General features: G+C 42.0%; 1 protein-coding gene across 5 annotated transcripts in view; it reads left to right on the forward strand.

Moving 5' to 3' along the window:
• MCF2L (MCF.2 cell line derived transforming sequence like) overlaps positions 1-14,075 on the forward strand; it is a 267,104-nt gene that overhangs the window by 51,714 nt on the left and 201,315 nt on the right. Inside the window, exon 1 of one of the 5 annotated variants that reach the window (XM_075852529.1) lies at positions 7,582-7,782. The exons of the other annotated variants lie outside the window; for them this stretch is intronic. Coding sequence (XP_075708644.1) covers positions 7,731-7,782 — 52 coding nt within the window. The 5' untranslated portion in view covers positions 7,582-7,730. Of the gene's footprint in view, positions 1-7,581; positions 7,783-14,075 lie in introns of those variants that run through there. 5 annotated transcript variants of the gene reach the window in all.

Here is a 14,075-nt window from a genome sequence, read left to right on the forward strand (position 1 = left end):
ATTGAACTCCAGCTTGGGGGGGATGCACGTAGGATAGATTGTGGCTACTGAACACCAGCTTGCATGGCAGTGCACATAGTAGACAGAGCTTCAAACTTTTACAGAGTGGTTGGGCCCCATGCACACGAACGTGCTTTTGCGGCCGCAATTCCCCTGAAAATCCACGGGAGAATTTCGGCCCCATTCATTTCTATGGGCCCATGCACACTACCGTGGTTTCCACAGTCCGTGCATGGTCCAGGCACATAGAAACTAATGGACGCGGCTGTGTGCACGACCCGCGATTTGAAAATCACAGCCGTGCACATGGCTACGGTCGTGTGCATGAGGCCTTACTGAACTTCGTCCTTGCGGCACTGATCACCTGGAGAGAGAAGCTCTACATTATGCGCTTGGGGTCGCTGAACACCAGGAGAGAGAGTAGTGCTGCTTTGTGTGCTTGCCAAGTGTTCAGCAGCCACAAACATAATAAGACACTGCTCTCTCACCTGGTGATCAGCACCACCAAGCACATAACGAAGCGTTGCTTTCTCCCTGTGTTCAGCGCCGCCAAGCACGCAACGGAGCTGTACACCAGGAGAGGGAGGTAAGACAGAAAACCATGCCCCACATGCCACAGGTTACCGACCCCTCGGATCGATGTTTTTCACATTTAGTTCTTTCTTTGGACATGTTTTCACGTTTTTTAAAAGCAGCATTATTGTGACACATGTTACTTAATCTTGCCTCTTTTTATACTTTATTGGATGACTCATTCTGTTAAGTTTGGCCATCACATTTTTGCTGTAGATATCAATTGAAAGCTTTCAGCCTTTTATATTTTATTGATTTTGTTATCCAGTATGTGTATCACACCAGCATATTATGAACAATGTACACTGCATATTTTTACTCCCAATGTGGAAGATTTATTAGTAATGTTCAAGGATGCATGAATTTACAAGTCCAGCTAAAATGGTGCCATATGTATCAAGCATGATAGATTTGGTACAACTCGCTAGACGCATTTACACCCCTTCATGACTTCAATATATTTACTCCAGTACTTTGTTAAAAAAAATAGCACACATCTTTAATAAACCTGCTGCATTTTAGGACTTCTCTCAGCCACCCCTCTTTCAAAACACACAAAAAGCAAATAAAACACATAATAAATGTTGTGCATTGTACTACTTTTGTGTAAATTGTGACAGATTTCTGGCACATTTTGCCTAGTAAATCTCCACTATTGCGCCCTGTCCCCAATAGGGCGCACAATCGAATCCATATGCATAATAAATATTAAAGAAGATCACCGTTTAATGGATAAAATATCAAGTGGCAAATTCACAATATTATTTTTCTAGCTTTTCACTTCTAGGCTACTAAACACTGAACAGTAGTTCACTGAAATCAATGTAAAACCTAATAGCAAAAGCGAGAGGAGAAGGGGAGGGGCAGAATGCACAATGCTTTTCTATGAATAATCTGTGACCCTGTGACAAAATTACAGTTCCTTAAGGGGTCGTGAGATAAAATTAATGTTTAAACAACAAAAAAAGGGGTAGCAAAATTTCCAGGATACTACGAGCACACTTTGAGGTAATAAAATATATTAGATTTAATTCTATATAGAATAATATAGTTCTTAAGATTCATAGGAAAGATAATATACACCTTTTCCCATCATAGGAAAGCTAATATACCTTTTCCCAGGCTATTGCCTAACCATGTGCAAAATTATTCAAGAAGAATACCTGGCCAAGTTTTTACATACCACAGAGAATACAAAAGTAGTCATTCACACACAGTTGTCTACCAATAAATATAACGTTAAATGGAACATTTTATCCAATACATATATCATAAAGGGCACAAATGTCTTTAAAATATGAGGTCAAAAATATGTTTATAGAGAAGCCCAGGGTCCCAAGTTGGAAGCCTTTCCCATCTGGAAAAAAATAGAACTAGATATCAAATAGCCTCTATACTTCTTCCTGTAGGCTTTCTCAGGACAGACAGGTTAAATAGAATATTACAGCGAATAACCATGTATACTCATCTGCACTTTAGGAAGCACCTTTATTTCTCTGTGTCCTGAGGTAGGATTTCTTCTTTATATGTTCCCATTACATTGCAGGTATTTGGATAGATTTCTTCTGATTTGTAGACCATATCCATTATAGAGACCAGCATGTGTGGATTTAGAGGTCCAGTCCGGCGAAACCATGAGCTGGTCCTTGTTGTACTCTAGCCTGCAAATAGTTCAGATATAGGTCGCATACATCAGACAGTGTCGATTACAGGGATAAGCTTGATAAGGCAACGTGCAGTGGTTAAAGAACCAAGCTATCAGTAGTTCTCCGGGTAACCCCAGGAGTGGTATGGTTAAAAGTAAAAAAGCCTTGTAGCTTGACGGCCAGATATCCGATTAAGATAGTGTTGTCTATCACACGTGGAATTCCACCTCGCTGTAGATGCAAAGCATGGTGACGTCACTTCCAGCTATGCACCTGTGTCTGCTGGAATATTTCATCCCCATTAGGATTTCATCAGAGCCATTGCAATAAGTCAAGCCAATACGGTATCTTATAGTGCCCCTCCACCCCTTTTTTTTTTTTTTTTTTATCTTATATCCAGGTTGGCACTGTGTAGTATTTTTATCTACATTATTTTGGGATCTCTTTAGCACTATAGTCTCTTTTTATAGATAAAATTGTTGGGCTAACTCCTGGATTAGTCATCAATATCTGATCTGTGGGGGTTCGACTATTTACACCCCCACCGATCAGCCTTTTGAAGGGGTTCACAGCGCTCAAGTGAATGGGAGAAAGCTGTAATACTGTTCGTCGCAACTAGGAGTGTGATGGCGTTGTACAGTAAGGAGAAGTGTAACGAATGAATGGGACGCAGCATTCGCCAAAGCGCCGCAGACCCTTCAAACAGCTGATCAGCGGGGATGCCTAGAGTCGGACCCTTACTGATCAGCAATTGATGGTCTATAGTGAATATAGACCATCAATTTGATCACACCATACAACCCCTTTTAATGTCTGGAATCCAGCTACAAGAGGTAGAAGAGGTCGAGGGTAAAACTGGCTCACAGAAAAAAACTGCGCACTGTGATATAATAGGCGGACACTCAGCACAGCTAAGTTGTAGTTCACAGATGTGTTTACTAGAAGCTTAAATTACGTAAATGGTCTGTAGGAATGGATGAGTGGTTTTCCTGCACCCTTGTTTATTTTTGCTCTGCCCCAAATCTTTTGTAAGCAGCTCAACAATTCTGTGTATTAGTTAAATTATACTTTAGTTGGATGGACTCACACCATTGGAGTGTGACCGTGTATAATATGACAGCATAAGTCCCTGTTTCTCACCATAGGTCACGCACTTCCATCACGCACTCTATAAATCTCTTCATATCAACTAATCCTCTTTTATATGGGTTCTTATGCTTATAAAAAGATGGTTTCAATCATTACAAAGTTTAGAAATTGCTACTAATACTTCACGAAATACCATATATTTTGTGTAGTATTTAACTCATTCTCTTGTATTTATGATCCTGCATCAGCAACTGTTTAAATTGTGGTCTGCTAATAATGTGTTTATTGGAGTCCATTGGGAAATTTATCAACCTTTCTGCGCAAATTTTCTGGTATAGAAAAGCAACAAAAAGGGCCAAAGTTGCAGTTTGCTTTGAAAATTGCAACTTTTGGGCCTTTTTTACGCCGCTGTCGCTATGTTTGGAAAATGGGGTGTGTATTACAAAAAGGGGCAGGGCCCAAAGTGGCCTGACATTTATTATCATGTATGCTAGAAAACTGGCCTAAATTATAACGGGAGCTGGCGTAGATTTCACTCTGTGGTGCGCAGCATAGTAGAGACCCGTGCCAAGCCCTAGTCTTGCCTCCCCAATCAGGCTACCCCCAATTGGACAATAAAAAAAGAGGGGAGAAGCAAAGAGGAGCAGTGAGGTGATCGCACGATCAGCGGAAACATGCAACAGATTCATTAAGAGGCGTGTGCTTCTTAACTGTCGCATCCTACTCCAGCGGAGCAGAGAGCTTAGACTGTCAGGTCCATATTTCAGGGTGGCTTCCTTCCCCCTGTTATTTCACACCGAATAACCACCTCTGTAAATTGAAAGCTGAAGGCATGCCTGGAAAGAAGTAAACCAGCCAGAGATGTTGGTACACAGCTTTGCTCCGATCAGACAGGAAGCGAACTGCACTTTATTCAGAACAAAGAAACACAGAAAAAAGACACATGCCCCCTCCCTAGAGATGTGGGAGCGCCCAAGCCCCCACCGGCTTCTCAGCTGCAAGTTCTTCTGTACACTCCTCTTTCATTCCAGGGGCGGTGTCTTCCATAGGTGTGTCCGACATGAACAAAGAACTTGTTATATATATATATATATATAGGTATATTACACAAAGAACTGAAATGTATATACATTTGTGTGAGGATAATATTTTTCAAACAATATACATGATAATGATCCCTGACAAGACTAGCGTATGAAACGCCAGTCTTAGGCCTCATGCACACGGCCGTGCCCGTATTCTCGGCCCGTCGTCCTATGCAAAGTGTGGGAGAATGGCCCGTAAAACGCAAAAGATAGGACATGTCCTATCTTTTGCGGTACACTTCTACGGCATGGACACCTATCCGTAGCGATATGGAAAGGTGTCTGCAGCCAATAGAAGTAGATGGGTCCGTAATTGTGGACTGTATTACGAGCCGCAATTACAGAGATTTAAGTCCTTGCCTTACAAAAATGTCTAGAAGTAAAAACAATATACATAGCGGAGTGTTAGTTTGGTCAGTCGTATTCAGGATAATATCTGCTAATCATAACTCTTAAACTTTTCCTCAATAATGGAGGGAGCAATGTGCATGTTTGACCTTCTCTCCCCTTCTCATCCTATCTCTCTCAAAATACCCATCGTGCCATTCTATGACACAACATATAATTTTGTGACGAAAAAATACCCTTGCAATACAGAATGCTGTTTGTTTTCCGCAAAATTACATTTTGTTAAATCTTTGGGATACAGATTAGGTACCTCAGAATTTCGTTTTCTGAAGACTGGCTTCATATTGTGTTCACACAATGCATTTTTATTTACCACAGAATGTACGGTTTATAAATCACTTTCCATACATGGTGTGGTTTTATAAGTGTGACTTCACCCGGAGTGTAATTTGCCATTTTCGACTAGGAATTGTTCATTGTTAGTCACAACTTTTTACACTTTTCAGATCTAAACAAAGCCATAAATGTCATTTATGGCATGAAAGTAATTTTTGCAGCTATGGCTTTGGGTCATTGGCATACTGTACCTTTGGGATATAAAATGTATGGTAAAATTGATGACTTCTTGTCATGGTTGGCATAAAAGACTATATAATATAAAATCTAAAGCTGGTTTTAGGGCACAGCAGTGTGTGTGAGTCATATAGACATATTACGATACTAATAATGTCATACATATCTATCATTCTACTGACTATTAGTACCTGATACTTTCTAGGTAGGAGGGCTTAGGCAGACAATTACTCACCGTTATTAGGACTGCGCAGGTAGTCGTGTGTGCATTTCCGGCTGTTAAATGTGAGCGTCCCTTTCTCTCTGTTGTCTTGCCTGCTGCAATCTTCTGCCAGACCAATACCATACTTGACCTAGTCCTGATGCTTCTGCTGTTCTTCTGACAAAGGATAAGTATTCAATCCAAATAGGAAGTAACCTTATAAGTAATATTACCGCCACCTGCTATTGCTGGTAGCCTCCCAGTGTTAAAGGTTATGTAAACGTTCGAAAGTGATTATTTATTTATATATAAAAAAATGTCTATCCGTGTGTTCGGTGCCACTTTCATATTCGTTTTTATTAAAAATGATTCTTACTTTTTTAGATACAGCTGCTCTGTACACAAAGCAATTGTATCGTTCGCTGAGACCTGAATCAGTCAGGTCCACAGGACTGACGGGTTCAGTGTCAGCAGGTCCACGCAGGATCCACCTGTAATCTATCACATCTAAGTTATGAACTTCGATGTGATGGATAACAGGTGGATCGGACCTGCTTTTACTGAAGCTGTCAGTCCCGTGGGACTGACAGGTACAGGTTTCAGCAAACGATACAGCTGCTCTGTATACAGGATACAGAGCAGCTGTATCTCAAAAAGTAAAAAATAATGTTTAATAAAAACTAATTTGAAAGTTGCACAAAACACACCGACTGATTATATATATATATATATATATATATATATATATATATATATATATATGTATATAAAATCACTTTCAAAGGTGTGCATAGGCTTTAATACCAACTAGGCTAATGGTGTACCAACCTGGTTGCAAACCTAGTAGTAATCCATGTAGTCACAGTGGCATTACTATAGCAGTAATCTATATGGAGAGGGGGGTAGAGAGCAAGGAAGTCCTAGTGTATGCTTGCAGGTGAACTGTACAAACTAAAGAAATAGGAATATTCTTTAGCAATCTATAGCCTGTAGTTTTCCGCAGTCTTCAGTACTGGTATTTGATTTGTAGATCACTGTTGCTTACAAGTTCCTAATATACTAGTCTTTATACCTACAATCTGGAAGTACACGTTAAGGCCTGATTCACACAAGCGTATTTTACGTCCGTGTGACGGATGTTAAAACAACATCCGTCACACGGACCTATGTAATTAAATGGGGCTATTCAGACGTGAGTTGTTTTTCACGCAGTGTGTGTCCGCTGCGAAAGCTTACTGCAGGCCCTAGTTTTCTGCGTTTTTGCACACCACGCAGCCCATTGAAGTCAATGGGTGCGTGAAAACAACGGACAGCACAATGATGTCATCCGTGTGCTGTCCGTGATTCACGCAGCAGTTACTAAAGAAATGATGCAGGAAAAAACAAACACCATTTTTTTTTTTGGGCAGACGTAAAAAGCGCATTACGTACGCACGTCAAAAACGTGGATGCGCACCGTACACAGATGCCACGCGGAACTGCAGTGCAAGAAAAAGCGAATTTTTATGAGTGCAAAACGGAAACGCTAGTGTGAATCTAGCTTAATATCATGCAGTGCATATGTGCATTTTCCAGGATACATATTGGGCCATTAGATTATCCATTTTTATTGTTACTATTTTATGATATTTACATTGTTTTTTGCTTTTTCTTACCATGGCAGAAATGTTACGTAGCAATCACATACCTAAATATTGACAACGTGGAAGGAATAGGCCCAGGTTTAAAGGCCATGGAAGGTTACTTTATTTCAGAGGTTTAAAAAAAATAACATTGTACAATAGATTTTTTTTTTCTGAAACGCATCTGCTCTGCATGATGTTGGCGTGTTGTGTGATTTTAATGCTCGGTCATTATACTCGCACTCTAGTGATGAGAAAATAGTTATAATAATTGAAATAAAATCGTAAAATATAGATGATGCACGCACCATATCACTGATCAATGTCAGTGTGAACTTTTTAAGTGACTCTGACGTGATAAAGACTCATCATGGCAGTGCCTCCAATGGTGACTGTGTATTGCAGAGGAGAGAGAGAGAGAGTGTGTGTGCGCTCACTTACACCTCCTTTTGTGTCAAGCAAGGACCTGGAGCTAATTGAAATGCAGTGCTGTGGAGCTCTGCTGTAGCTTAGCCGCTGCTCAAACCGACGGAAGAAAATGCTTTCTGTGGACCTTTTCTCTGGTTACAATTGAACATCGACATATGCTGAGATGGGCATAGAAGACTTGATGCAGAGATTAAATGCGGTTTTTCTAAATACTGGTAGGAGGAGCTGTCTCATCCTAATGTTCTTGTTCCATCTGTAAAATGCTATCCTTCCAAAGGTGCTTGGGGATGTTGGATATCATGCATGCATTAGCCAGCTTTCTAGTAGAGAATGTGTGCACATGGCCCTGTTCATTACCCACCAGTGCTGTTCATATGCTGCGAGTTGTGAGTGTATTTCAATGTCATTGGGGACTTCATCATCAGATTGGTATTTTCTGTATGTTTAAAATAGCATCACCTTGCTTTCCTGATACTGTATGTACACCGGTTCTGTATTGAGCATTTTCCTGCAGTGGTAATCACTCTTTGCTGTTTCACGCCGGTGTCATATATTAGTTGCGTGGATTGGCACCGCATCTTGAAGTGTTAATTAAAGGGACCATATATCACGAGGGCTTATACGTGAGAATAATACTTTGTGAGTATGGGAATGACCACTCTAGCAGAATGGTTCTGTTACTATGGGAATAATATGCTGACACATGGCTTTTCACTTGTGATATAAAGGTTAAACAGAGAACCACATCTTCATATGATAAAATGTATGGTTACTAATCCTTTCCAATGCTCATAATGAGCAAGTTATAGTGTAAAAGCCTTTTGGTTTTTTTTCTATCCTTTATAGCAATGACTAGATATTATTTTGACTTAAAAAATAATTGAACTATTTAACAGCAAATGAACACCCACATATTCAGAGACTAAAAAAAATGTCTTTCTGTTTCACTCACGCATGACTCATAAATCAACAGATGTCAGAATAAACATGAAAACAATACTATTTGAAGGGGTTATTAAACGGTGATTCTTGCACAGGTCATGCGGAATATGGTGGGACTATTAGGGGCTGTTCAGACGGTGCAGTCAGATTGCGGTTTATTGCCGCTGTCACCACAAAATCATTGTTTTACCGAAATTGCATTAAAGCTTGTAATTGCGGCAATAAACCAAGATTTGACCACAATGTGCTTTTGGTGCCGTCTTTGAATATGTTCAAAAGTTCTCCTACCTTTATGATTTATGAGTCGATCATAAAGGTAGAAGAACTTAGATGTGGTCGATATTATGTGGATCCTGCGTGGCATGGACACACAGGACCCGCTCTCGGCCGAACCGTCTGTTCACAAAAAACATTGCTTTAATATAAAAAATAAACCCTTCTTTTAGGCTTAACTTCTAGGCCTTGCTTACATAGTGCAGTATTTAAAGAGGTGTAAGAAGTCTTTCCTTTAGGCCAGACTCCCACAGGTTTTCTTTCTTTTTCCTTCAGTTGTCATTGTATTTCTTTTTTTTTATTTCAAGCTAAAACCAGGAGTGTGTCATAAAAGGAGCAAAAGTAGAAAGGAGAGATTACTTCCTTTGTTTCTTTTATTCACTCCTTGTTTTTGGTCTCATGCATTTCTTCTGCTTGGATCCACTCCTGGGTTGAGCTTTAAAAACGCATGCAAAATCGACATCAAATCTACACAGTGTGGACATGGTAAAAAAAAAAATATACACATATATATCTATATATTTCTTGGTCTTCCTAGCTGGAAGCACCTTAATATCACTGATCTTTTTGCCAAATTTAGGGCTACCAATATACATGCTGTCACGATCTGTGGATATGTGGAACCACTGGGCCGTACCACCGTAGTGGTATAGCAGCTGGCCGAACAGGGTACAAAGTCAATGTCTATAGTTCAGATAAAAGTACCTGTGGCAATTCAGACAGTAGCGATGGTTTAGGCTTGGATGGAACTCTGGAAGCAGGCAGACAACAGGTGCGGTGAAACACATCGGGTGTAACAGGCGACACAACACGACTCCAACTCTGTACACCACAGGAACACGGAAGCACAGCATACAGGTAGCAGGAACGGGAACACTGGGAACTGTAGAACACTCAAGGGACCATTTGCAAAGACTGACACGGGTAGGTACAAACAACTCTCAGGCGATGACGGAAGGGGCAGGGCCCTTCTTATAGTCCAGGGTGATCTGGGAGCAATCAGCTCAATCTCACACATGTGTGCGCTCTGGCTCTTTAAGGCTGGACTGAGCTTGCGTGCGCACCCTAGTGGCCACTGAGGAACAGGACGGCCGCATGTGCCGACATCTCTGGAGAGAAAGGTGTCGGCAGGATGAGATGAGTTCGTGGTCAGTGACCGCGGACATTACACATGCAGTCGTGGACAAAATAGTTGGTATCCTTCCGTTAAAGAAAGGAAAACCCACAATGGTCACTGAAATAATTTGAAAACTGACAGAAGTAATAATACATTTTCATTTACTGAAAATCAACTAATGTAAATCAGACATTGCTTTTGAATTGTGGTTCAACAGAAAAAAAAACAAAAAATCAACTAATAAAACTGCCCTGGACAAAAATGATGGTACCCTTAACGTAATATTTTGTTGCACAGCCTTTTGAGGCAATCCCTGCAAACAAACTATTTCTGTAACTTTCAATGAGACTTCTGCACCTGTCCACAGGTATTTTGGCCCACTCCTCCTGAGGACACTGCTCCAGCTGTCTCAGGTTTGAAAAGTGCCTTCTCCAGACTGCAGGTTTCAACTCCTTCCACAGTTGTTCAATAGGATTTATATCTGGAGATTTATGTCTGAAACATGCAGTTTGGAGAAGGCACCCTTCAAACTAGGGATCTCACGATACCAGAATTTGGACTTCGATACCGATACTTTGTGTAGTATTGCGATTTCGATACCAAAACAGTACTTTGCCAACAGTAATAAAATATAAAAAAAAAGTTTTTCCATTTTCTGATGTGAGACGCGAGGTGTGATGAATTTTGAATGTGCCTCACATTAATAGTAATTAACCCCATCATGTTTTTTCAGTCATAATGGGTTCATGTGTAAGGTACATGATTTGGGTAAATTACTATTAATGTGAGGCACATGGAGATTAAATTCATCACACATTGTGCCCCACAATAAGTAATAGAAAGCAGTTTTAAAAAAAAAAAAATTTTTTTTATAGCATACACACCATGAATGACGCAAAAAAATAGTTGTCAGTTATTACGGCCGTGCCAATACCGAATGTGTATATTTCATGTATATAGTGCTACACAGCCCCCTCTCCTTTTATATAGTACTACATAGCAATTCCCCCCTGTATATAGTGCTACACAGCCCCCCTCCTCCCCTTGTATATAGCACTGCACAGCAATCCCCCCTGTATATAGCGCTACACAGCCCCCTATCCCCTCGTATATAGCGCTACACTGCCCCCCTCCTCCCCTTGTATATAGCACTATACAGCCCCCTCTCCCCTTGTATACAGCGCTACACAGCCCCACACCTCCCCTTGTATATAGTGCTACACAGCCCACCTCCTCCCCTTGTATATAGCGCTACACAGCGCCCCTCCTCCCTTTGTATATAGCGCTATACAGCCTCCCTCCCCCTTGTATATAGTGCTATACAGCCTCCCTCCCCCTTGTATATAGTGCTACACAGCCTCCCTCTCCCCTTGTATATAGTGCTACACAGCCCCTCCTCCCCTTGTATATAGCGCAACACAGCCCCCCTCCTCCCCTTGTATATAGTGCTACAGAGCCCCCCCCACTGTATATAGCGCTACACAGCCCCCCTCCTGTATATACTGCCACACCGTTCCTTTAAAAAAAACAGATGGTACAGTTAATGTAGTAGATTTCACATGTAGTCCTATGTAACACAACAGATAACACACAGTGATAACTCTCGAGTACAGATAATGTTGTAGATTTCCCGTGCAGCCATATGTAGCAACACAAATAACACACAGTAATAACGGAGTACAGATAATGTAGTAGCGTTCCCTGCAGTCCCATGTAACACCACAGATCACAGTGATAAGTTATTGAGTAGATAATGTAGTAGATGTTACCTGCAGTCCTATGTAACGCCACAGATAACACCGTGATAACTCTTGGAGTACAGATAATGTCGTAGATGATAACTATACCCACAGACACACACACACACACACACACACACACACACACAGAGGCATATATATATATATATATATATATATATTTATATATAGGGGGCAGCAGGGTATATAACATATAAACATAAAAACAGACACACACTTTATACACACACACACACACACACACACACACACACACACACACATATATATATATATATATATATATATATATATATATATATATACTCACCATCTCTCCTTGCTGACAGGATCACAGGCTTCTTGCAGGTCGGGCTGTGGGCGGAGCTTCCTCCTCTGCGTCTCGGCTCTTATTTACTCTGTGTGTGTAACTAAGAGCAGAGCACATAGTAGAGGCAGAGCCCAGTGGCGCCCTCTACATGCTGGGAGGGTGCAGCGCCCTGTGCACTCGCACGTCCCTAAGGCCGACCCTGCCTGTGACCTATAGTATTCATTTGTATGTGCGTCCTGAGGATGCACATACAAGTGAATGTGGCTGTCGCTAGCACCGGAGCCCCCTCCGGTGCTAGCGACACCACTTCATCCGCCTGCCGCCCATGACCGTGCATGGGCTTTAAAGTTTAGTGAGCGGAAATCGTTTGTTTGCAGGGATTGCCTCAAAAGGTTGTGCAACAAATTATTACGTTAAGGGTACCATCATTTTTGTCGAGGCCAGTTTCATTAGTGTTTTTTTTTGTTTTTTTCTGTTGAACCACAATTCAAAAGCAATGTCTGATTTACATTAGTTGATTTTCAGTAAATTAAAATCTATTATTACTTTTGTCAGTTTCAAGTTATTTCAGTGACCATTGTGCGTTTTCCTTTCTTTAACAGAAGGGTACCAACAATTTTGTCCACGACAATACATTAAAGGAAACAATTTTTTTAGCCCTGACTGTAGGAACCCCACCAAAGTATTTGTTGATGAAAGGTTATCAGGCACAGGTTTCTCCTGACACCATGTGTATTCCTATAAGGTGTACTGTATTATATACAATCCATTTGACCGTCCTTTCCTTCTGGATATCCCAATGATGTTTCAATAGGGCCCTAAACAGTGTCATGTCATCATTCGCAGATTTCTAGGCAGTTGAATATTAGGCTTTTCTTTATCAAAAAGTCTGTTTAAAGTGGTAGCATCCAATAATGCCCCTTGGGCATTCTCATTAGTAGGCAACCAGTCCTTTTTTTTTTTAGCCAGAATGGTGCTATACAAATCAGAAATCTATAATGGAGTACAGGTGTCCATACCATGGCTGATTTTCCTTTTACAGGGTAAAACATGAAATTTGTTTTGACATTCTTTGGAGTATCAATCAGATGCATCTAACGCAGGGGTCTCAATTAGTTATTTGAACTACTATAACACTATATTACTATAATAATACTACATTACTATAATAATACAGCTAGGTTTAAAATTTGAGATATTTCTCCACGTGCTTATTTCAACAATCCAGCTTTCCAGTTTAAGTGTCGCTAAATGCAGTCCGGCGGCTCAGTTAGCACACATGTCAAGATTGGGCAGCCCCTTTTTAGATAGTGCCACAGTGCCCTCTGTGGATGCTGCCGCAGTGCCCTCTGTGGATGCTGCCGCAGTGCCCTCTGTGCATGCTGCCGCAGTGCCCTCTGTGCATGCTGCCGCAGTGCCCTCTGTGCATGCTGCCGCAGTGCCCTCTGTGCATGCTGCCGCAGTGCCCTCTGTGCATGCTGACGCAGTGCCCTCTGTGCATGCTGACGCAGTGCCCTCTGTGCATGCTGCCGCAGTGCCCTCTGTGGATAATGCAACACACCCCTAGATAAGGCCACAGTGCCCTCTGTAGATAATGCAACACACCCCTAGATAATGCCACAGTGTCCTCTGCAGATACTGCCACAAACCCACTTGTAGATAATGCCACAGTGTCCTCTATAGATGCTGCCGCAGTCCCCACTGTAGATGCTGCCGCAGTGCCCTCTGTGGATGCTGCCGCAGTGCCCTCTGTGGATGCTGCCGCAGTGCCCTCTGTGGATGCTGCCGCAGTGCCCTCTGTGGATGCTGCCGCAGTGCCCTCTGTGGATGCTGCCGCAGTGCCCTCTGTGGATGCTGCCGCAGTGCCCTCTGTGGATGCTGCCGCAGTGCCCTCTGTGGATGCTGCCGCAGTGCCCTCTGTGGATGCTGCCGCAGTGCCCTCTGTGGATGCTGCCGCAGTGCCCTCTGTGGATGCTGCCGCAGTGCCCTCTGTGGATGCTGCCGCAGTGCCCTCTGTGGATGCTGCCGCAGTGCCCTCTGTGGATGCTGCCGCAGTGCCCTCTGTGGATGCTGCCGCAGTGCCCTCTGTGGATGCTGCCGCAGTGC

Source organism: Rhinoderma darwinii, chromosome 2 (assembly GCF_050947455.1).
Source record: "Rhinoderma darwinii isolate aRhiDar2 chromosome 2, aRhiDar2.hap1, whole genome shotgun sequence".
NCBI classification, from domain to species: domain Eukaryota; kingdom Metazoa; phylum Chordata; class Amphibia; order Anura; family Rhinodermatidae; genus Rhinoderma; species Rhinoderma darwinii.